We start from the raw sequence: 22,966 nt of genomic DNA, 5'->3' as shown, positions 1-22,966 counted from the left end.
CTTATCTCCCCCTGCTAGAGTCTAAAAATACCAATACTGGCATTAGGTAGAAAACATGATGTATGTTTCAATAAAAAGGAGAGCACGCGTATGTTTGGGCACGTGGGCGTTGAAATATACTGGTGCAGAGCTGTGACTAAAACCAAGGACACTTTGCAAGGAAATGGGTTTGATAGCTAATACTTAAACTCACACTGTAACTAACAATTTAATAACAGATACTCCAGCAGACTCAGCTAAGCTTAAAACCTGTGGCAGTATTGAGGTTTTTAAAGGATTTATATACACACTGTGAAGACTGTTTCTTCTGATGCGTTAGGCTCTGCTCCCGTATACTCTACTTATTGGACTCGCTCTCCCACCCCTCAAAGGGGATCAACTCTGTTTTACTCCCTCCTCAGAAACAGGCATGAGACAACATTTGCAACCCAAGCTTGTCTGGCATCAACCTTCTTAATTTATATTTTAGAAAGTGCCTAGTAATTTTAGGTACCCAGCTATAAACACTTTAAAGGGGTATGGGTTTCAGCACTGAGCACATCTTAAGTTCAACACACAGAAAACAGAGACATGCAAAATTCTCCTTCTTTTTTTCTTTAAACTATTAACCCCATGAATCCAGATAATCAGTCGTAAAACTGACCTGAGCTTCCAAAGTTTTGGGAATGCCCACAAATCCTCCAAGTCAATGGATGCTCAACATTTTAAGGAAGGAGATCCCTTTTATACTTAGCTGGAAAGCTGTGGACCAAGGGAGCCTAAGATATTAGGTGCCCAGGTTTTAAAAGGTAACTACCCTCCTGGAGCCCCTGTGGCTGCGGTAACATGTGGTTATCACTTGTCAATTCCCCATGGCCTGTGCAGGATGCTGCAAATGCAAGAAGGTGGCATGCTGCTAACAAAAGGAAAGGAAAACGTGCCCAAAACTACTTCGTATGACTAGGTGCCAAAGGATAATACAAGAAAAAAAGAAACAATCATGGCTTTGGAACAGCTAAGCTGATTCGAACTTAAGGAGCTGCATTTCTGACTTCTTTAGCGATTTGTTATGCCAGGTAATGAGATCGCAGCTGCTTTAGTCTCCAAAAGGACACACTAGCTGTGCTGGGGGTTGGTCTGCGAGGGTTCTGCTCCTGCCTCTGCCACTAGCTCACTGGGCAGCCCTATGTCATCTCCAAATACACTTTGGACCTTGGTTTCCCCCAGTGTAAAATAGGGATACCACCGCTGACATCTTTCACACAATGCACAAACATCTCCTGGACTAGGTATTACTATTACAGCGTGAGACCACCGTGAGTATTATATTGTGTCTTTCTACACTATTGGAAATAGTCCTGCAGCCAAACCCATCACCCAGAACCTCCCAATTCTCTCTGCAAACCACAGTGCCAGAAAGGGCCAGGATACTGTAAAGAAAGGGGAAAAAACGTAGAGCAAGGGTCAGGACGCAAATCCTCTTCAGCACCTGCGCTGCGGCAGAATAAAGGCTGCATTTATTTCACCGTCGCACTGTCACTTCCCTCCCCCAAAGCCGCGGGGATGAGTGGGTGTATGGAAACTCAGCCATGCCCGAGCGGTGCTAAACACACTCTGTCCTCGGTCAGGCTAATTGCACGCTGCTTCCTATGAAGATCTGTGTTGCAGAAGTTCCGCTGCCCTTCTCCACCTGCAATACTTTCGCTGGAGCTGCACGGAACCAGTAAAACTCAGTGGGAGCTGCCTTCCCCTGCAGAGGGAAACCATCTCTGTCTAATAGGATTTCTCTCCTCAGACCACATATTTTCCTTCCGTGGGCAGGATCCAGAGGCCAGCGAGGCTGATGGAATGATTCCCATGGATTACAAAGGGCTTTGGATCCAGACTTTCTACATGACCGTTCACAGCTAAACAACAGAGAACTATATGGGATGAAAGCCTGTGGTGGATGGGTATTATTCTGAAGAACTTACAAAGACACTGTGGGAGGGCACGGTCCCAAGTGCCATCGCCCTGACAGGTAAGGACATGTGTACCCAATAAGTAATATCCATGGCTGCACTGATATGAGACAGTTGTTCCAAAGCTGAATCTGTGAGGACCACTTGGCTGCACTTGTCGGATGCTGTTTTCCAGGTGCCCGGGGTCAGTACAGTTTACAACTGCAAACAAACAACAACAGAAAAAAAAAACAAAACAAAGGGTGTAACAAAGAACAAAGGATTCTCAAAAACGAGCAGGAAAAGGGGAAAAAATTGCAAATCACATATTCCACAATTTCAGGGTTGGGGTGGGGTTTTTTTCAGTCTTTTTTTTTTTTTTTTTTTTTAAGATTCCTTAGGGCAGAAATACTAAAAATCCTTATTAAAAGGAAAAAAGAGAGAGTAGAGGCAATCCTGCAGGCTCTCGCCCTGCCATGCGAAGCTCAGCAGCAGAGCCTTGCTCTCTGGCCCCAAACCGGGACTTCCATTAGCCAGTTGAGAATAACTGATTTCTTGACCGACACAGCGACAGTATGGACAGAGATACTGGACTAAGGGAGTACAGAGGAAGGGAGTGCAGGGAGGGGAGGGAATTTGATAAGTGAACTTGAGTGCTAATAATTGAGTGGAAGTAGGGCAGCCTAGAAGGACAAAGGACTCTGCGCAAAGACAGTGGCGTTTGCTTGGAGTAAACTGGTCTGTGGTTACCAGGATGACCTCTGCTAGGGGTCTGGCCTGATATTTTCTTGTGTCCCCCCCACTTACAACACGCACTTCAATGTCTTGGAGGATGCGGGGCTGGGCAGGGTCCACTAACAGCTTTGAGCGAAGCCCAAGGGAAAATCAGGTTTGTTGCATGAGATTTACCCAGCGCTCGGAGCTCAAACATCACTTGTACATTCCTGAGGAACTGCAAGATTTGTTTTACATGACTTTATGACAGCAGCAAGCTGGAGTTTAGGAACCCAGAGAAACCAACGAGGAAGGCACGGGCAGGTCCCATTTGCCTCGACCGGGGTGGAGGCAGACGACTTACCGCGGCAGGCGGGCAGGGTGCTGCTCCACTGTCCGTTGGCCAAGCACTGGGACTGCGATGCTCCTTCCAGGCGGTACCCAGTGTTGCACACAAACTTGGCCACATCGTTCAGATTGAACTGACTCCCTTGGGTCAAGCCATTGGCGGGGTTGCCAGGGTGGCCGCAAGTGATGGCTACAATTAGAAATTGGAGATATTACTTTTTTGCCCAGAAGAAAGTGGATTATCCATTGGAAAAAGTTCCCAAGGAAGAGGACCATAAAAAAACCCCACATCAACCCTGAAACCCACACTGACTTCAAAGATTTGTGGCCAGCTTTGTTGAAAAACTGAATCAAGTTGAGAGCACGGTAACTTTGTTCATTTTACTGGCACAAGAAATTCTCTGAACTGCTCTCTAAGCGGCTGAGTGCCAGCATCCTACTGACTTACACCGTAAATCCCTAGAGCTCCTCTTCAAAAATCCCAACTACTGCTATTAATCTATTGCCTTACATTACCCTGGGCATCACACACAGAGTCACGAAACCTGATGGTTTCCTCCCTCTCCCTGGTGTAAGTCAGATGTATGCTCACTGCAGTATAAAGTTACACCTGGAGGGATAGTTAGAGGAAAAATATGAGAAAAAAATCAGGTTTCTAACATATGGCCTAGAAAGCTTACATCTATCTGCTTTAAGTTTGAAAAACTTTTGGGGAAAACCTTTATTTCTAAATCCCTGAAATGAGGATTTTTGTGTAGTTCTTGCTCCTGTGGCTGATGCTAGCTTGGGCCAGCGACGAGGCGAAGGGCTAAAGGGTCCCGGTCCGAGCCGCTCTGACAATGCCCAGGGAAGGTGCAGAGACAAAAGCTGGAGCAGCAGTAAGCTCACAGAAAACTGAAATTCGAAGTGCTTTTGCCTGGGCCACTCTGCTGGCACCTCGGCCGAGGTGGGCGATGCAGGGAGGATAGAGCCCCTGCTGCGAGCGAAGCCCGGAGACCTTGGCTTGGAGCACAGCAGCGAGTTCCACTGCGCGAAAGAAACGTCAGGATACACCATAAAGAGATTTTTTGGCTGCTTAAGGAATGCGATATCTTCCGACAGCTGAGGACAAAGCAATATTGATTATTGTCATGCTGAAAAAGGGTAATGGTCCATCAGCAAAAGTCCAGCAGTTTAGCTGTACAGCTGCCAAAGCCAGAAGGGAAGATGAAATTCCCACAAAAGATCCATAACACATTTGACTGCCAGGACTGGACTATACCACAGGGATGGGAATTTATTCCTTATGCAAGCTGATGACAGGTACAGGTCTAAAAAATATGAAGCAAGATAGCCTTTCAGTGCTGCAGGAAGCAGATGTCAGATTCTCTGAGGTACTTCTGAATATGATTATACGTGTTTTGAAAGAGGTGATGGATTCTGTCCCAGAAAAAAAAGGCTCCCCACAGTTGGCATGGATCAAAAAGACCTGTTCGCACAGAGGAAGCAACTGTAGCAGGTTTAAAGAGAAAATATCAGGACAATAGGAAATTATAATGTGCTAACATACACAGTGCCCCGAGCTTCTTCAGAAGCAATAAAGCCTCAAGGCATCTAATTTCAGAGCCGAACAGTGCTCTGCTTTAACGACATTAAATTTATGTTATCTGTAAGGCCTAACATAGTGTAATAACTTCAAGGCCAACTTCTGCACAGACACCTTTACAGATCTCTGCACGAAAGCTTGGTGGGCTTTCAGGCACCGAAGTCAGAAGCTGGCACAAAGCAGAGCCCGACAAAGGTGCTGCATAGGAACCAGTCCTGTACTGGTTCAGTAGTCATAAGACAGACACAGATGAGTAATGTTCATCTGCTTTGTTCTAATGGGTTTGGTCCCTCCCGAAAGAAACAAGACGAGCCATGAAAATGGATGTTTAGAAAATCCCGCATTTCCATAAATCTGCCTGACAGCAGGAGGACCTCTATCAATATGATTTCCTGATCCAAGGTTAGTATGCATATACTTGGCAGGTAAAAGTGAATTAAAACTTTCTCAACAGAGCATCTTCAGACATGAGAGTGATTCAAACCTACCTACAGACCCAGAGACAGCCATTCCAATAATTCTTTTCCTAAAAAGCTCATGCAGAATTGTAGACATCCACCAAGTTTTTGAGTCCCCACTAACCTTGACAACTCAAGTCTGTTTCTTATTTTTAGGCTGGAATCTGCATATTCATTGATAGGTCATTCCTTACTTCCTATCTTGTTGTTATTATTGTGCCTCAGCACATAAAGCTCTAAACCAGACAGGAGAGATTGGAAGCAAACAACTGGAGAATCATGATATGAAATACATGGAGTGCACTGTCCATTGATAAGAAGATGCTTAAACTTATTAATACCTTAGAGCTCCAGAGACTGACTTAATTAGCTTACTGGAAAGATAAATGAGCAGGTTGTACAAGGTGACTTGTGAATGTGGATCGGAGGAGGAGAGAGACTGACTCTCCCCCGGCACACAGCATGGGTCTCAAAGACGGTGACAACTGTGGTGTCCTTGGCAGGGCTATGTCTGCCTTTAACCTCCCTGCACCCCGATAAAGGGTGGTCTCCTCAGAAACCACACCTTCAACTGGGCTCATCCGTTAGAAATTCAGCGTACGAAAAACACCAAAGAAAGGTGGAATTTACAAAGCAGAGGGAAGAAGCAAAACAGCCAAAATTGCAGCGCTGCCACTCCTGCCGCGTCTCAGCTCTCTCCTACGTGAGCCCCGGGGACGCTTGTGCAGCACGCTCGCTGCGTGCGTGCAAAGCAGCCGTACGCAGCCTGGGCGCGTGAACTCTGCACAACCGTCTGTACGTATGCTCCTGTCCTCTGACCGTCACCACGGCTAAAGAAATCTGACAACATACTTACGCACACAGACAGGCGTCTTCCCGGACCAGCGGTGATCCTGCTGGCAGATCCGCACTGACATGCCGATTAGGCGGAAGCCGGGGTTGCACTGATAAACCACGCTGCCGCGGTAGTTGTAGTTCTCCCCGTTGATCTGCCCGTTGACGATGGGACTGGGAACGCCGCAGTGCCCCGCTGCAGGAGGGAGACAAGGAGAACGACCGAGAGCTCGCGCCTGCCCTCGGCAGGCACCGCGCACCACCCGGCCTCTCCGGGTGGACCTGAATTCGAGACTCTGCAGTCATAAATAAAACCAGAGCAGCGGTAAAAACAACGTTATCATTTTTAAAGCTCTCCTCTCCGATCTCAAAACACCTCTCATCTGCTGAGCGGTAAGGAATCAAAGTCTGCTTCCTTTTTATATCTACTTAAAACCCTACAGCTTCAGTAGTGCTGAATCCTCGCTTGGGTTCTTTCCTGAATCGGTACCTAAAATTCCTGTTCCCTCCTGAAACGCCACCGGGACTCTTTCCCAACAAACACCACGGATACTCCGCACCTACCCAGACATCTCACTTCTGCTCCGCTCCAGAGTCCGTTGGCCATGCACTCCCGCACACGGGACCCTACCAAGGTGTAGCCAGTGTTGCAGGAGAAGATGGCTGTGGCCCCGTAGCTGGTCAGCGTGCCGATCTTGTTCCCGTTAGGTGGAGTCGGCAGGTCTCCGCAGGAGATAACTAGAAGAGATCCCAAAGTACAGTAAGCGAGAACAGGAGGGGAGCTATGCTTTTTAAAGAAATGCACTCGGTGACGCTTACCACCACAAGTTATTGTTGAAGTCAGAAATGAGCAGGAAAGATTGTTAAACAGTTACGTGGGTAATAACGATTCAGAGTCATGTTACGTGAGGTGACAAATATAAGTGCTATTAATATTTATGCTTCAGGACACGAGAGAAGTACTAAAGGTAAGACCGGCTAGGAAGAAACTATAGTGGGTTTTCACGCAGGAAGTTTTTAACTCAGGAATATTCCTACTATTAACCCATTGCTAGATACAGCTGGGAAGCCTGACTTCCAGAAACGCCACAAAATGGCACAAGATTTCCAATTAGAAAATGACACCCATTTTTTTTCTCACACCGTGGCTCCCAGGACAGAGCTGACGTCTAAAGATCAGACTCACAGAGCACACCCAGCCAAAAGCCTGCTTTGCGGGGTGCAGCTGGAGCCTGGCCAGGAGCCCATGCAAATGCAGCTCCCGGCCACAAACTTCAGCTCTTTATTTTATCTACCTTAAAGATCTGCAAACCCTCCGGAGCTTTTGCACTCAGCAAGAAATCAAGAGACTCACGCTGGGTGCTTCTGACCTCAGAGCATTGCCAAGATCCTGTCATTTGAATTTAGGTGGCAATAACGCTGAAGAAATAAAACGAGGTCAGGCTCACGCTCCTGGATCTGGCTGAAGAGCTAGCAGGGGTAAAACTACATCTGTCACCGAAGTCAGCAGTTGCATCTCTAGAAACAAAGGGAGGCAGGAGGGAAGGGAAAGCTGCCGTTCTGAGGGAGAAATTTTTCTGTCTCTATCTGCACTTAGAGAGAAAAAACCCTCCACCTTTGACAAAAGAAAACATCCAAAGCACAGCAGTCATGTCAGAACAACTGAGCGAGCTGCTTGTTTGCCAAGAGTGTTTTTGATTTACAGGTGACACTGCTACCCTTGTAAACTTGGCGTTTGCATAAAATTGGAAGAGGTTAGGCTTTAAATCAGAATTTTTTTTCTTTCTTAAAAGCAAACCTCAGAGCATCTGGCACCAGTGACAGCTGCACTGCTGGGACCCGACAGCAACAGATGAGCTAATGTGCTTGAGTTCTCGCAGAACTGTTTAGATTAAACCAAGAATCAGATCAACAGATGACCTCTCCCAGCATCCAAACTCTCTTCTACCCGAGCAGTTCTGCAGCCACGCTCTCGGACGCTGCCAAGAGCGGCCAGGGCTGCGGTGCGTTCGCACGCCAACAGCGGAGCTTGTGCACCCACCGAACAGAAAACAGAACCCCCATCCCCTGCAAGGCATCCCATGAAGCTGGCCTGCCCCGGCGCAGCTCCTGAGCTTCACCGCTCTTACTTTTACAGGTCGGCATCGGTTCGCCTATGCTCCATTTCCCGTTGGCTTGGCACTTGATGACCCGCTGGCCTGTGTAGTAGTACCCAGGGTCACAGATGAGCATTAGCTGGGCGTTGTAGTGGTACTGGATCTCGTAGGTCAGCCGCCACCGACCATGCTCAACTGCAATGCTGTTGATATCGGGACAGGTGACAGCTAAAAACCAGATGTGGTGAGTCAGGGAAAAGAAATGAGACAAAAAGACATTAATAGGTGTTTAACTCCAGGGCACTTCAGGGCATTTCAGCCAGCATGCTGGCTTTTTAACAAGGGGACCGGTATTAGCATCTCTGTTTTACAGGTGGGAAACCAAGACACCACAAGAGGGGACGTCAGACCCACGTTCTGCAGGATTAGAAACCCGGTGTCCTAAATAGTGCACCTGTGAGGCAAAGCCGTCCACGCTAGAGCTGGAAGACATTGCTGAAGAGACTTCCAAAATTCCCCGTGGGACTGCACCGGCCGCAAACACTCACCCACACACTGCGGGGGCTGGTTGCCGTTACTCCACTGCCCTGCCTGCAGGCACTCTGCGCTGGGCTCCTCCCCGGGCTGCAGCTGGAAGCCCTGGTTGCAGTGGTACATGGCTTTCGTTCCCACCGTGTACTCCTTGCCAAAGACAACACCGTTCTTTGGGGCTCTGGGAACTCCACAGGAGCGAGCTGGGAAGAAGGAGGGGGGAAAAAACCACAGCCGAGGAATCAGTCAGCTTCCAATTTTATCACGGATTTGTGGTAAGTGAGCTGAAAGCCCAGATCCCAAGCTCTCCTATTTAACAAAAGTTCCAGCCCCCTGTTGAACCCCAGAAGCTGCAATGAATGCCCACTTTCACAGAGGATCAGATTTTCAACTCCTGTCTATCGGTGTGGTAACAGCAAAGCCAATGCTGAACACCAGTTTCTACTGGAAGAGACTCTGGCTTGTACTTTCTATAATATCTGCAATACAAAATGCATCAACACATTATTCACAAGTTTTCACACAGAGATAAAGGATTAGATAGCAATAACGTTTTGTATTTACATCCCACAGCAGCAACAACCTGAAAGCCCTTTCCAACAGCACTTCTGGATTACATAAGGCAGCAAATTGTATAATTATGTTGTGGCAGAAGGAAGGCTAAATTTAGCATTACGGCTGAAAAGGTAAGGGGAAAATTCAGGGAAAAAAAAAAAGATAAACAGGCACAATGCCAAACGGCTGCTCAAGATGGCAGCACTTCGGAGAAGATGCTCTGCACCACTCCTGCTGAGATCCTCGGTTCTACAGCCAGGAGAGTGGCCAAACAGGGCAGAAAGGGGACAGGCAGGTCACAGAAAGACGAGCAACAGCCAAATACAAACTGACCAGAATCACGTTCATTTATGCTGCAAGAGTTTCACAAGACATGACAAGCCCTCTTACCCTCTCCCCTACCACTGGGAAAACCAGCACTGGGAGTCTGTCACTTAAATCTGTTTTTTTTCCTCTATCAGCATTCAGAAGAGCAGGGAAAGCAAACCTAGACCTGCCTCCAAAACCACCATGAAGGTTCCCATCCCTCTCTGAGTCTTGGCTCTGGGGGAAGCCCATCTCGCTCGGGCTGGAGACGCACAGCCCACCCGTCTGGACAGGCACGGGATGACAAGGGGGAAGAGCAGCCTGGGACCTGTAAAGCTGCCATTGCAAGACCACCAGCCAACGGGGCTGCCAACAGCCTCTGCGGGGCACTGAGGTGAGCACAGCCTGCTAGCAAGCACCGATTTGGAGGCCAACACCTAACCCAAACAACTGTCTGCATCTTAAACACGCTCTAAAGGAAATCCATTCCTTCCTGGAGTAGCCAGAGCTGCTCCCACTCAGCTAATGCATGAACTGGAGGTTGAGCCTATGTCTCCTGAGCCACATGCTGATACTTCAACGCACGTTCACCTTCCTGTTATTCCCTCTGCACGTAAATGAGGACTAGAAAATCAGCAACCTTAGAAAAGTCACCTTCTTGTGACATGGACCCCACTGAGCGCTGAAAAGGAAAGACCAAACTTATTGCGTACAGCATCAGCACAACCACTGGAACTTTCTACCACTCAAGGTCCAAGATGCTTTTATCCCACTTACTGCTACATGAGTCGGCCAGAGCCCCAGCCTGGAGCACAATTACACAGCACCTTGCAGATGCTGGTGTTGCTAATAGGTGTGAGTAATTCAGCAGGCTCGTATTAGCACGATCAGGCATATCCCTGGTTGAAATGATAATCACACGTATGTCACTTCATCGAGCTAAGGAGCTTGGCGAATCTCTCTACAAGGCTGGGCGTCTAGACGAGCAGCCACGCTGAATACCAATTTCAGTCTGAGGAAAAAGAAGAGGGGACCTGGAAAGTCCCTAACCTTTCACTTCTACCCAGCAGTTCTCTTTATTATTACTTTCTGATGTTGCATCCAACCACAGAGGCTGGTGAGAAAGCTGACCCCCTTCCCATGCCGCTGCCCCCAGCAAAGCCTTCTCCTTTCTCTACGCAATTCTCTTCCGCAGCCTGATGCTTCGCCAGAACTGATCACCTCTATTTGCCACCAGGAAACTGAGGCAGAGACTGACAGGGAGGGACACCAGGAGTGCAGAAAGACCAGGGCCAGCCGTGCTCCAGGTCAGTGAGGCTGAGCTGCCATTTGCCTTCATTTCTCTGCACAAGGGAAAGATGACTTAGCACTGCCTAGTCCTGCCTCCCAGCAAGCTCCCTCCTTCTGCCTCTAAAGTGGTCTGTTTGATCATTTAGTCCTTCCATTGCATAAGCCTTGCCCTGATACAAAGGTGGCAATAATGCAGTGCTTCTGGGCCAGACGCAGGTAACTAAAAAGTTCATTAAGCCACCAAAAATAATAAAAAAAATGTGACCCTCTTCACATGCAGACAGTTGGGCTACAACGTGAAGAAGAATCAGACAGGGAGAGCCAACTGGGGCTGTGACCTCTGCTGCACCGAGCAGGCTCTGGTGCCCTGCACCCAATGGCAGGATCGTTCCTTCTTGGCAAATCCGGCATCCTTGAGCAGAAAGTGGTATTACTAAGTTTTTGTTTACAGAGCCCTGCACGAAGTAGAGAAGCTTGATTTTCGGGGTGGCAATAAACTTGCCATCTGCTCCTCAGAGCATTTCTGAGGCTCAAATTGTGGGCACTGCAATCCACCAGAATCAGAGATGACAAAAGAGAGTAGTTGTTCCAGGGGAAATCAAACCAGCATTTGGCTTGGAGAGACCGATGGAGAGTGCAGTCCAAGGAAAAAGGAGAAGGAGCACTTATGGGGGTTCAGAGGTACAGAAACTCTGTCTGCAGGAAGATGATGTGCTAGGAAAAGGGACAGAGGCTATGAAAGCAAATCTGCAGCTGGGATTCCAAAAACAAAGCAGCTTAAAAATAGGCAGCAGAGACAGAAAAGGCATATTAGATCATCTTGTGTTCTCCCCCATTGTGCCAACGCAAGATTGTTCCCTGCAGAATATTCTCTGCTGCTTCCATAAATGTCAGCTAGGACAGAGCACGTAGTAAAGATTATTCAGAGGGGATCGGGAAAGGGAAGAGGATTATGCGCTGGCAGAAGGGAGCTATGGGAAATGTCATTTGTTAACTAGACCATGTGTTTACGGGCACCCCAGTTCCCCTCCGACACAGCTGACTGTGTGAGCAATTCATGCAGTGTTACGGATTGAGTTCCCAAACCTCTGCCATGCAGTCCTTGCCACCAGAAAGGATGAGAAATTGAGTACAGCCCAAAACAAAAGGTTGCCAGTTGGCTTTGAGAGCAATGTGAGGGGAAAAAAAGAAAAGGATGTTGGGTTTTATGTACTTGAAGTGGGCAAGAGCGGTGGAGCCAGCCCTGGCTATCAGCTGCTCGAGGCCAGGGGGGGGAGCTGCTCCGCCGTGAATTCTCCTACGGCTCCGGCTCGCTGCCACCCGCTCATCTCCTGCATCCATCTCCAGGCACTTGATAACCACGGGCCGGTATTAAGATTCCTGATGGAAACACGGGGCAACAGAGAGAGGAGGTGACTTTCCCAAAGGGGCTATTTCAGCCTCAGGATCTAACGCGGCCAGCAAGCTCTCCTCCTCGCTGGAGAGGGACAGGCTTTTCCAGAGGGATGTCCAGCACCAAGATCCTGACCAAGCTGCTCTCTGTGTGGTCAGTGGACACACACACACTCCTCCAAAGGGGAAATCGGAGTAGAAGCCTACCTAAAATGCCATGAATTGGCCCCCAAATTCTTTCTCTGTTGGCGACTGCTATGGAACGGTACCGCAGGTTGTGCCCATCGAGCTCCTGACACGTCACACGTTCAGCTGAACCAGAACGGCGCGAGGTGCGTTTGGCGCTTCTCACGCAGCTCCCGTGGGAAATCCTCTTCCCGCGCCCCTCCATCCCACGGCGCAGACCTGGGGTGCTCGGCAACGCTGCGGGGGCTCCCCTGCGTTTCCAGGCCAGGTAGTGACAAGCCACAGATGGTCTGGCTCTGACTCCCTCCCTGGTGGCCTGGGAACTGGTGGTGCTCGGGGACTGGTTTCTGCTTTGAATCATTGCTGTCAGGTGATAATCCAAGTACATCCTCTCCCAACCTCCCCACACATCCTCTCTCTATCTCCTCCCCGCCTCCGTGTTTAAAATCCATTCCCCACACACCATTACACCTCTTGGAAGTAAATATAGATTTTGGAGCTGAACACGAGGCTCAGGTGGCATTCCAGCACGCCAGGGCAGTAAAGGCTTAGCAGCATTCGTACCTATTCTTGGTTACGTGATTTTCCCTAAAAAAGATGCAGTAAATCAGAGAAATTCCTTACGCTGGGCTAAGGATTTGGGAGGCACAGTTGCCATGACAGCCCCTCGCGCCTGCCGGTCTTGCTGCGCAGTTCATCTGCTCATTCCAGCACTCAGCGTTTGCCCCCGTCCGCACTATCGCGGAGGCTAAATCACTATCTGAGCTTGTTCCCAGTTTCCTAGCTCCCCCTTGCCAACGGGCCTGGGCAGCAGGGTCTTGGTTTACTGCTTTCCACTCGCCTTTAAATAAATACAGCCTTGAGAGGGCTCCAAATGGATATAAGCACCCACAGCACTAAGCCACCCTTTAGACGCAGGACTGCTTGCACCCCTGTGCAATTTCCAAAGAGACTGAGTGATTCAGGAGCACAGCAAGGATTTTTTCAAGGCGCTCTGGTACCTCACACACTAAATAATCCTGCTTTTCCTTACGGCTTGGACTGGACAACAATGCAGACACTGCAATGAGATTTTGCCTATGCTGTCCCTGTTCTCTGGCTAGTTTCCAGGGAAGTCAATGCAATATTAATCCCCAGTGCTCGGTCCCCTTGGAACATGGATGAATGTTCAAAGACAGTGAAAGGCTTCATCAGAATAAAGATGGGCATTTTATCAACACAAAGGAACAGGGATGATTGGTGGATTAAGAAAAAGGTGCAATCAGAAAGTGAATATAGTGAGGGAGACAAAATAGCGCAGCAGCAAAGCCCCCTGGGGCGCACTGCCCTGTCCTCCCCTCCACTCCCACGCTGGGAAGGAGCCCTGTGCTATATATGATATGTCATAAAGATTACGGCTAATTAGGAGGAAATGTGGAAAGAACAACCACATGCCTAAATCTTATATGAAGCCGACACAAACCGGGCACCATCTGAATCCCAAGAAATTTCTCACGCGCTGTCGGCACACGCAGACCTAAGAGGGCACTTCCGGAAATACCAAAGGAAATTCCAGTCACGAAAACCCAGCAGGACCCGTGCTCCTGCCAGCTTTTCCAGATTCTTCCAAGCAATAGCTTCTCCCATCCTTGACCGAGACTTGGCTGTGTATTTACTGAGAGTTCAAACACTTCTACAACAGAAGCCTTTGCACAGATGAACTTTTTCTCCCCTACCCCAGGCCAGACAACCACCCTCTGCTCCCGAACGGTTACTCCCTTCCCTCCTTGTTCATCTGTTCCCAAGCACTTGGATATAAGAGGAACACACCTCACTGCCCACTTGCAGCTCCAAACCTGTTCTCAATACAGAATTGGGGGAATTACAACAGGCTTTTATTTTTACCACGTTTTCCCCAGTCCTTCCTACGACTCCCGGATCCTCGTAACGACACATTTGCCTCCTCTCACCTTGGCACAGAGGGATCGCTTCGTTCCAGTGGAAGTAGCCCTGAGGGTGCTGGGAGCAGGTGGTGGTGCTGTGGCCAACGAGACGGTAGCCTGTGTCACAGCCAAAGCGGACCGTGCTGCCAGGGTGCAGACCCGTCTGGCTGAGAATCAGCCCGTGGGCTGGCGGTTGCGGGAGGCTACAGTAAGGAGCTGGAGAGGAGGGCAGAAGAAAATAAATCAGTCACTGGATGGGCAGTATCAAGACAAACTCCCTTCCTGTTCTCAGGAATTACACCGTGCTTACCATAACCTAAGGCTGTACAAGAACCAGAACCTGTGATGGATAATACAAAGTCAAAGGGGGAAAGAGTGCAGGGCTACTATCCAAGTTTCACTCGGCTCTAGAAATAAAGACTAATTTCTGATAATTAAATATTACTTAATTCATTTACTGAGTAAAGTCATTATTTATTTATGACATACTGGCAAGTTCTCAACCCCGTTTCCGTTAATTAAGATTTGCTAAGTTCCAAAACACAGTAATTCACTTTAAGGAATTCTCAGCAAACATTCAGTATCCAGCAGCGGTTTTGTGCTGAATGAGCAACCGAGACCCCCTGGTCTTGCTCCTGCAAAAACAGTGGCAGAACACCTGAGCAGGAGCACAATGTGTTTTAAACAGTTCGCTGCAAACGCTGTAACGCGATCAGTCACGTGTAAGTTGTGTTAGGAGCTGCTTGGTGCATGAGGCACAAGTTCTTATGTTTTGTGATGTTCATCCTCGAACGTCTCAAAACGGCCTCATTGCAAGGACACAGTAATTTAGTAACACAGCAATCTTTACCGTGAATTGCACGAGATGGGTTTCGTTCATCCAGAGCCAAATCATCTATAGTTACATGGTCTGGTTCTGATTCTTAAGAGTGGTCAAGAAACCAGCCAAAGCTTCAAGGTTTCTCCTGGAAAGAAACCTGCCTTCCCCAGCCTCACCGGCTCAGAACGAGCCCGGCTTCGTGCGCCTTCCCACGCCTTGGCACCTTCTGCCAACACAGATGGCCTATGCCCCTCCGCATCAAATTCGTGGAGATCCTTGGCTGAAGACCTGGCCACGTTCTTGGCAGAGGCATCTAGTCTCTGCTGCGTGCTTACCCGAGTAGCGGATTTTGAAGCCTTTTCTATTGTAGGCATGATCAGAGGACCAGCGGAGATAGACTTTGTTCCCGCTGCTGGTGACGGTCAGAGGGGCAGAGTAGTTCCCACTCAGCGACAGGAGCAGTGGACTCTGGCCAGAAGGACCTGTAAGGAAGGAGGGAACAAGGACAAGTCAGGGCTGACGTGCAAACAGTCACTCGTCGGCCTTACACGTCGGAGTGTGTTTCTGCCAAAGGAACAGGCATGCTGTGGAACTGTAGCACAGGAGCTTTCACTACGAGTCCAGGAATGGCAGCTCATGCTCAGGCATTTTTTGTGAACACGAGTCCCAGTGCAGACACCCGGCTCCTGGGAAACCAACAGCAAATAAAGCCCAGTTCATCACAGTAAGACCAGGATTTTGCTTCAGGCAGCATGCCTTCAGCTATAGTCCCGACGGGCAACCACAGGACCACCAGCACAGTACTTGTATTCCGCGTTTGGTTACAAAGCTGCTTCATTGTGAATACTGACAGATCCCCCCTCAGTTCATGAAAACTCCTAGGCCTAGAAAATCCGGTCTGCACGGGCTTCAGGGATGAGAATTCCCACCTTCTCAGCTCGTCCCTTCCCAGCAACCTCTGCTACAGTTTCTCCCCAGAGCTTGCTAAATCCCGCTCCTTTCAAAAATACTTTAGATCCATCCAAAAAAATCAAATCATTGATATTTTCTTATCCAGAGAATCAATGAGTCTTAGGAGGAACTTTCTTTAAGTCCAGCAGAAGGTTATAGACAGAGTGGTGGAAAGCTCTCCCCAAAGCGTTGTTAATCTCTGTTCCCAGAGCAAACAAAACTCTGTCATTTCTCTCCTTTCCCCTCAGTTGCTACGCAAGTCAAACTGGTGAATCTCTTACCGTCAAAGATTTCAAACTCATCATATTGCTTCTCGCTCAGGAAGTACTCTATGGTGAGGGAGATGTTATACCCAGGTTCTACCTTCACCACCCAAGAACAAGTCTGGAAGTGAGGGTAACTTCCCAGGAAGCTCTGGCTGAGGATCACGCCGGTGGAGGCTGTCATAACCTCGTTCATCGGACAGTGCACTGCAGGGAACGTGAAGGAGAAACAACAGAAAATGAATTTTCCTATTTTGCAGAAGAAGGAAGGAAACACATGATACCATGGCCTTGACGAGCTAGGTCAAGATAGGGCACGACTCCCACCCGTGTACATCCACTGCACACCTTGACCCTGGGGGCTCACAGAGAATTCCCAGACCCTGATGAAGGCTCCGAATGAAGCATGCTGCATTTCCACAAGTGCGAGCACCTGCCACATTTAAAGGAAGGGGCAAAAAGCAACAATGCAAGCAAACAGTTTCAACTATCTTTGCATCATTTCAGATCTCTTTCAAAATGAATGGCACTGCAACCAAGCAACTATTCTCAAGTTACAAAACACTCTCCGGGAATGCCTGGAAACTTTATTACCTGGGTTAGAACAAGGTGTGGAACTACAGGCTTATCCCAGGTCACCCACAGAGTTGTTGACTAGGACATAAGAACTCCAATTCCTTTCTCTAATCACTACACCCCATTCAGCTTCTGGAAATATTAAATCCAGCTGAAAGTGCTAAATAAAAAGGCCAGCAAAAACACCCCAGAAGAGGAGGCAACCACACAAAGTGAGTAAAAAGCATAAAAAGAAAAGGATCTTTATTTATCCATAATTGTCACTAAAGCCCGGTGCAAATGCTGTACTTGTATTAATAGAAAACAGCCAGAACTATCCAGAAAGAACAGTGTATTCTTTCCAAATCCTTAATCCCATCAGTGATTTTTTGACCTCTATAAATTGGTGGCCAGATGTAATTTAAGCAGTCCCTTTACCCCCAGGCTAACAACCATCAGTAAATAATTGAATGACCTCCCTTTCCCTCCTTCAGTTCATGCTATTTGAGGGAGAATAAAGCTATAGAAAAATATCCCATTATATGGTAAAAATGTTCAGATAGGAGGGAATGAAGGAGATGAAATAATCACGGCTGGAGCGAACAAAAGTACCAGCAGGAATCTAGAGGATAAATAAGGTAACATGGTAGCACGGAAACATCTTTGGGATCCCTCCTGAGCAGCAGCAAGGTGTACAACGCAGCGTGCTTGGGGCTTTCATTTTTCTCCCATGTAATACATTCTGTGGCACTAATAGAGAAGCTGTTCCTTGCAGGATTGCCTCGCCGGAGGAGCTCACTTCGCTGCAGCCTGCTCTTCCTTTGGCTGTTCATGTATCACTGGCAAACTGTCAGCGCAGAATTCCTCCCCCTGCCTCAGGGTAAGGACATTTGGGTGACTGTTTTAATGGCTTCGCAAATGCAGTCAGACACACGGTGTGTCAGACCTCCGCTCAGTCCCTGGTTCAGAAAAGTACAAGCTTAAAGTGCCTTCCTGAACCGGGGACTTAGGGTATAATTCAGGGGCACCTGCTGTGAGGCAAATGCCCCCAGACAGCGTGGACACCCCAGAAAATCCCCGGAGCCAGCAAGGGATGGAGGAACTTTCCCTGTCACTTATCAGAGGGTGGTTGCAGTAAATCACCCAGCAAATCTCCCACCGTTATTTGCCAGTTGTTGCTTGAGCCTAGCCAAGGTGCACGGCCCTGGGACAGGCTATGAGGTGGGTCGGGAGAACTGCCTTTCCCTGCACAGAGGTATCTTGCTACCTGCCCCACAAGGTCCTGACGGGTGGTTTTGCACTACTGGGACCCTGGAGATCTGAGAATTAACCCCAAAGATGCAGTATGTGCAAGGAAACCTCCCCCAGCTGCCATCCAGCTTGCTCCCTGCCTTGGCAAGCTCCCACATTTTGCAGCAGGTTCGGGGCAGGGAAGCTTTGGCTGCCACGCTGGGCACCCCCGGCTTTACCTTCACACGTGGGTGGAGGTCCTTCGAACTGGAGATGAGTGCCCAGTTTGCAGGTCAGGATTTCATTTCCAATCAGGGTAAAGCCAGGAAGACATCTGTACCTCACTATGTCACCTACAGACAGAAACAATAAACATCTTGACTCAAGAGGAGGATCAATTCATTAAGGCTGAACCGTGGCCTGGGAACAGGGTACCATGGGGTGCAGAGACCTCTCCAACCGTGCCTCTGCCATCGAGCTCTGGCATGACCATGCAAGAAATAAAAGGCACAGAAAGGCATGCTGGAGTCTTAGTTGGGATAAACTGCTGTCACGCCGCTGAGACTATTATGATTTGTGCAAGCTATTTCAGGCGGAGATTTCCCTCAAAGAGAGCAGACAGTGAGAAAAGCTGCTTTAAAAAAAAAATCACAGCTACTCCACTGGTTGTAGACACACTTACAAATGTGGATGTAACCGTGAACAGCAGCAAAAAAAATACAAGAAGCACAGTCGATATGGGTGAAAGGTTCTCAAAAAAAAGAATAACAGCCTCTAAGCTTTCACACAATGCTTTGTTTGAAACACCTGAAAACTATTACTGCGGCAAAGATTTCTGAATGTTTCCAAACAAGCTCAGGGCTTTCACAAAAGACAAACCACTTCTTCTGTACTAACAGAGAGGAAAAGCCTCAGGACAATCGGATCAGTTTGACTCCGTGTGAATGCTGGGTGTTGAGCAAGGTCATGCGGAGCTCCCCATGCCACACACAATTACACACGTGAAGGAGGTTTCCTGAAACCCCAGGTATGGGCTGACAACACGCATGTGTCTTCCTATGGGCATTCCCAGCAGCTGGTGAGGGGGGAAGGAGGGCTAAGAGGACCGGGAGAGGCTACCTATATTAAATTCTTCGTTCTCGGTGATGATTTCTGCGTTGGGAACGATGGTCGGGGGCTGACATCTGAAGAGCTGGTAGGCTGAAAGAGGAAAGAAAGAGTAGCAGATGTTAAGCTGGGGGTGAAGGCAGCCACGGCCGTCTTGGTGCTAAGCACAACAGACATCAGAGCAAATCCTCCCTCTCCACAAGTAGAAGGAATTGGCACAAGTGCAACCAGCCCTTTCCCCTTCCAAACCCTACAGAGACGGCTCCAGGTATTTCTGCCCCAAAGCAGCTTCCTCCAGTTTCTTACACCTAATAGGAAACGGATTTTTGTCAGTCTGTGGAGATGTACGTGCCTGGACAGCGTTAGTCCTTTTGGATGAAGACTGAAGGATGACTGATGGATGCGGACATGAGGCAACGTTACCAGCACCTTTTGCGATACTAAGAGAGAAGATCTTGGTGACCTCAGTGGAATTAGGTCAATCACTGAAGAGGGAGAGCCTCAGCCTGCTCCAGCAGCAAGTAGATTACAATAATTATTCAGAGAATTTCACCCTTACCGCCTGTCCTTGAACAGAGATCGCAAAACTCAGTGATTTATTTTTAACTTGGAATTATTCATTAATTTCTTCTGCAAATAATTCCAGGAGCACTAGTGTTTTCAACTGCAATTCCTGCATGTAGCTTACAGTTCACAAGGTAACCTATGCAAGGTTGATGTTGGTGCCTCATGGAAGGCAAAACAGGGCAGACCTTGTACTCTTTGCCCAATTAGGCATTTTTTCAGGGGTACCATGTGGCTAAAGGGGAAGAAGAAATCCAGTTGATGAGCAGAAACAATTCCTTAAGGCTCACGCACCTAACCGAATACATTGCGAGTAGCGAATTTTCTACCAAAAATTAAAGATCAGCTAACACTGAGCAAAACAAATGCACTGCTTACAAGCATGTGGGTGCATAAGGCTCGAGCACTGTGCTGCTTATGAAAATAAACACACAAGAGCTGTGAGCACGGTTAAATTGAAAATATGGTACTGGGAACTAAATGAATATTAATGAAAGACATTTTCTGCTATTTGCTCAGCACTTCTCTGCATCTTTGCTCCCCCTGCACCTGACCCTGGACAAGCATAACTTCCTCTGAAATTTATATCAGCCCTTTAATTTAAGATACTGGAGTTCAAGCTGCCACTGAATATTAATTCTTACTAACTCCACGATGTCGAACTCTTCACACCATGGCAAGGCTGGCAGTCCTGGCAGCAACTTTAATGAGGCTTATCATGATGCTTAAATACACATGTACAGAAGTAGATGCCCCATTGTCTTGCCCCAATTTCCTTACCCCCCAACCAGGGGTGGGATAATACTTTCCCCCCAAGGACACATGGAAAGACATGACGTTTGGAGGTCCGGGGAACGGGCTGGAGGGAATGCAGGGGCTTCTGGTTAACATGAGGGACAGGCTTACGTATCCCACGTGCGCAAGGAGGAAGAAAAAACAAACACATGCTGCTACGGTGAGCTAAACTCAACCAGGGTGGGGTCAAAGGAAAGTGCCAGCTCTGTAATTCAAACAGTCAGCCCCTTCCTTGCAATCCACCACAGCAGCACAGAGAAGGGATGAGCAAAGGAGCCAGGAGAGCCTGCATGTGGGATGGGAGAGGAGTGGGAGATGGGAGGCAGCAGGGAAGAAACCTTCTGCTACACAGCAAAAAGCCATCTCAGGAGGGAACACAGTTATTTGCAATCTTTTAAACAGATGCTTGACAGTGGGGGAAGAAGGAAGGGAAACCGTAACAAAAATTTAAATTAAATGCTATTTAGAAAGTGCTTGACAGCACCTATTGAAGTGGAAAGATAACCCAGCATTTTCAGCATTAATCTCTCCTTAATGGGCCATATTTCAATACAGAAGTGTGATTAAGATGGCTTCAGCATATGGGTGATACAGCACTGGTAGAGCTCCTTTCAACAGCGTATCCATTTGTTCTCACCAGGACAAAACAAAGTCCCGTCCTTGAAACCACGCTGGGACCCCCTTGAATTACTGTGCCATAAAACCCTTTCCCATCACGCTCACACATCAGTTCGTGCTGGCACTTGAACTAACCCATTTAATAATAGGTGCAACATCATCATTTTTCAAGGGATGCTATTGAATCTTTAAGCTCTGTGAATCATTCTTTTGTTTCCCTCCCTCCACCCTAAGGAAACATTTCTTTGCAGGCATTTAAAAGGGCAATGGTTCTGACAGGGTGCTGATCATTGTATGGGAAAAGACAATTTAAAGCTGAAGGAGGATGTCTCCTATGTCTCCTAGATCTGCCAGCATGCAGACAGAGAAATGAAAATATACATTGCTGTAGATCCTGAGGAAATTGCATTCCCTGCAGTTACACCCTAAAGGATGATGACCAAGATTTAACTGACTGTACTGCCTGAGCCTGGTGTGAAAATTTCCCCCCTTTCCCCACACCCTTCTCGGTGTGCAAGGCACCACATGCAGAATGAGAACTTGGGAAAGAGGGAGGAATCTCACCGTGGAGGCAACCACCTCAATCACTTAAATCTTTGGGGTTAGGCTTTATACTAAAGTTCCACGTATAAAGGGAGCACTGAGCCAGTAAATGACACTTTTAAAAAGGCCAAGCAGTTGCCAGAGTGCCCAGCTGGCTACGAGGTTATAAATGACTGCTAGGCTACACCGATTCCTACCAGCACCAACTCCAGACCTCTCATGCCTGCGAGTGGCTTTATACCCCACATAAACCATAAGCTAAAGAAACATCAGTATAAAGTGCTACCAAGATTAGAGAACAGCAACATATGCTGATGGGCTCTAACCATAGCAATGACAGTATCTAATTCATATTACAAAAGGAAGCATTCACTGAACTGCAGCAGTGTTTACATACTGCTCATTTCTGAGCCAAACTGCCTAAACCATAATTTTTTGCATAACTGTTATACACGCACCATTGTCTGGTAATATAAATCTTACAGTGTTTTGCAGCAGTAAACCAATTCCCTACGAAGCCTAGCAAACATTCTTTAAATTCAGCCTATCCGTATAATACTTGCCTTTCAGAACTGAACATAAGCTAAGACATTCTGCACAGATTCATCATGTAATTCACGCAAGACTTTGTTGACGTTGTTGCCAGCAAATTACCAAAGCAAGAGGAGGTCTCCATTTGCACTTTCCAAAATCCCAGTACTGCCGTAGGAACTTGTTAGCTAATCCGATTTAAAGTTGGGCTCTTGTTTAGCGGTGGAAAGCAAATGCTCTCATTTCAATGTAATAACCAACATCTCTCTAGCGTGAGCTGCACTCACACCAAAGAATCCCCAAGTAATTCAGGGATTTACGGGAATCCTTCTCCTCCCCAGAGAAATGAAGTCACCTCTCAGCTGGAACACAGTTGCCATTTAAAACAGGCCACCAAGATGACCCAATTGGTTTAGCATAGCATTGGAAAACCAGTACTGCATCCAGCCCACACTGCAGGGAAGGAGAGTTTTAGGTAAACAAAGTGGAGCTATCCATAATGGGATCTGTCATGGAGAAGGATGGTATTTACAGGCATCGCTTTGAGAGAGGTGTAGGGTTGGCACGGCTGTTAGTTTGCAGGCACTTGACCCGTGCTTGAATTATCACAACGTTACAGATGGATTTCCACATCTGCACAGACTGTGTGACCACTTGCCAGCACTCGACTGTGTAAGAGACCTTCAATCTCAACCCTGTGAAACTAGGCCCTTTGTGGAAGACTTCAGGTAAAACTGTATTTTTTCACATCTTCTCTTCCCCAGAACTAGTCATCCCCACAACAAGCCACAACCGATCCACGCCCCTCCGCATCCCATAGGCAGGTATAAAGCACGTGTTGCTCAGTAAGCAA

The 22,966-nt window shown here is 47.9% G+C and overlaps 1 protein-coding gene across 2 annotated transcripts in view; it reads right to left on the bottom strand.

Annotated features, from left to right (window-relative positions):
• CSMD2 (CUB and Sushi multiple domains 2) overlaps positions 1 to 22,966 on the bottom strand; it is a 311,331-nt gene that overhangs the window by 29,205 nt on the left and 259,160 nt on the right. For both annotated transcript variants that reach the window (XM_052811437.1, XM_052811438.1), the window contains 11 exons: positions 19,075 to 19,155; positions 18,195 to 18,308; positions 16,189 to 16,377; positions 15,292 to 15,438; positions 14,164 to 14,352; positions 8,503 to 8,688; positions 7,988 to 8,182; positions 6,423 to 6,596; positions 5,881 to 6,054; positions 2,998 to 3,171; positions 1,953 to 2,141 (listed from right to left, as the gene is read on the bottom strand). In XM_052811437.1, the coding sequence (XP_052667397.1) occupies positions 1,953 to 2,141; positions 2,998 to 3,171; positions 5,881 to 6,054; positions 6,423 to 6,596; positions 7,988 to 8,182; positions 8,503 to 8,688; positions 14,164 to 14,352; positions 15,292 to 15,438; positions 16,189 to 16,377; positions 18,195 to 18,308; positions 19,075 to 19,155 (1,812 nt within the window). The remainder of the gene's footprint in view (positions 1 to 1,952; positions 2,142 to 2,997; positions 3,172 to 5,880; positions 6,055 to 6,422; positions 6,597 to 7,987; positions 8,183 to 8,502; positions 8,689 to 14,163; positions 14,353 to 15,291; positions 15,439 to 16,188; positions 16,378 to 18,194; positions 18,309 to 19,074; positions 19,156 to 22,966) is intronic.

The sequence above is a fragment of the Harpia harpyja genome, chromosome 16, assembly GCF_026419915.1.
Source record: "Harpia harpyja isolate bHarHar1 chromosome 16, bHarHar1 primary haplotype, whole genome shotgun sequence".
Classification (NCBI taxonomy): Eukaryota; Metazoa; Chordata; class Aves; order Accipitriformes; family Accipitridae; genus Harpia; species Harpia harpyja.
The sequence above is the reverse complement of the archived record's forward strand: the minus strand, read 5'-3'. Positions and strand labels throughout refer to the sequence as shown.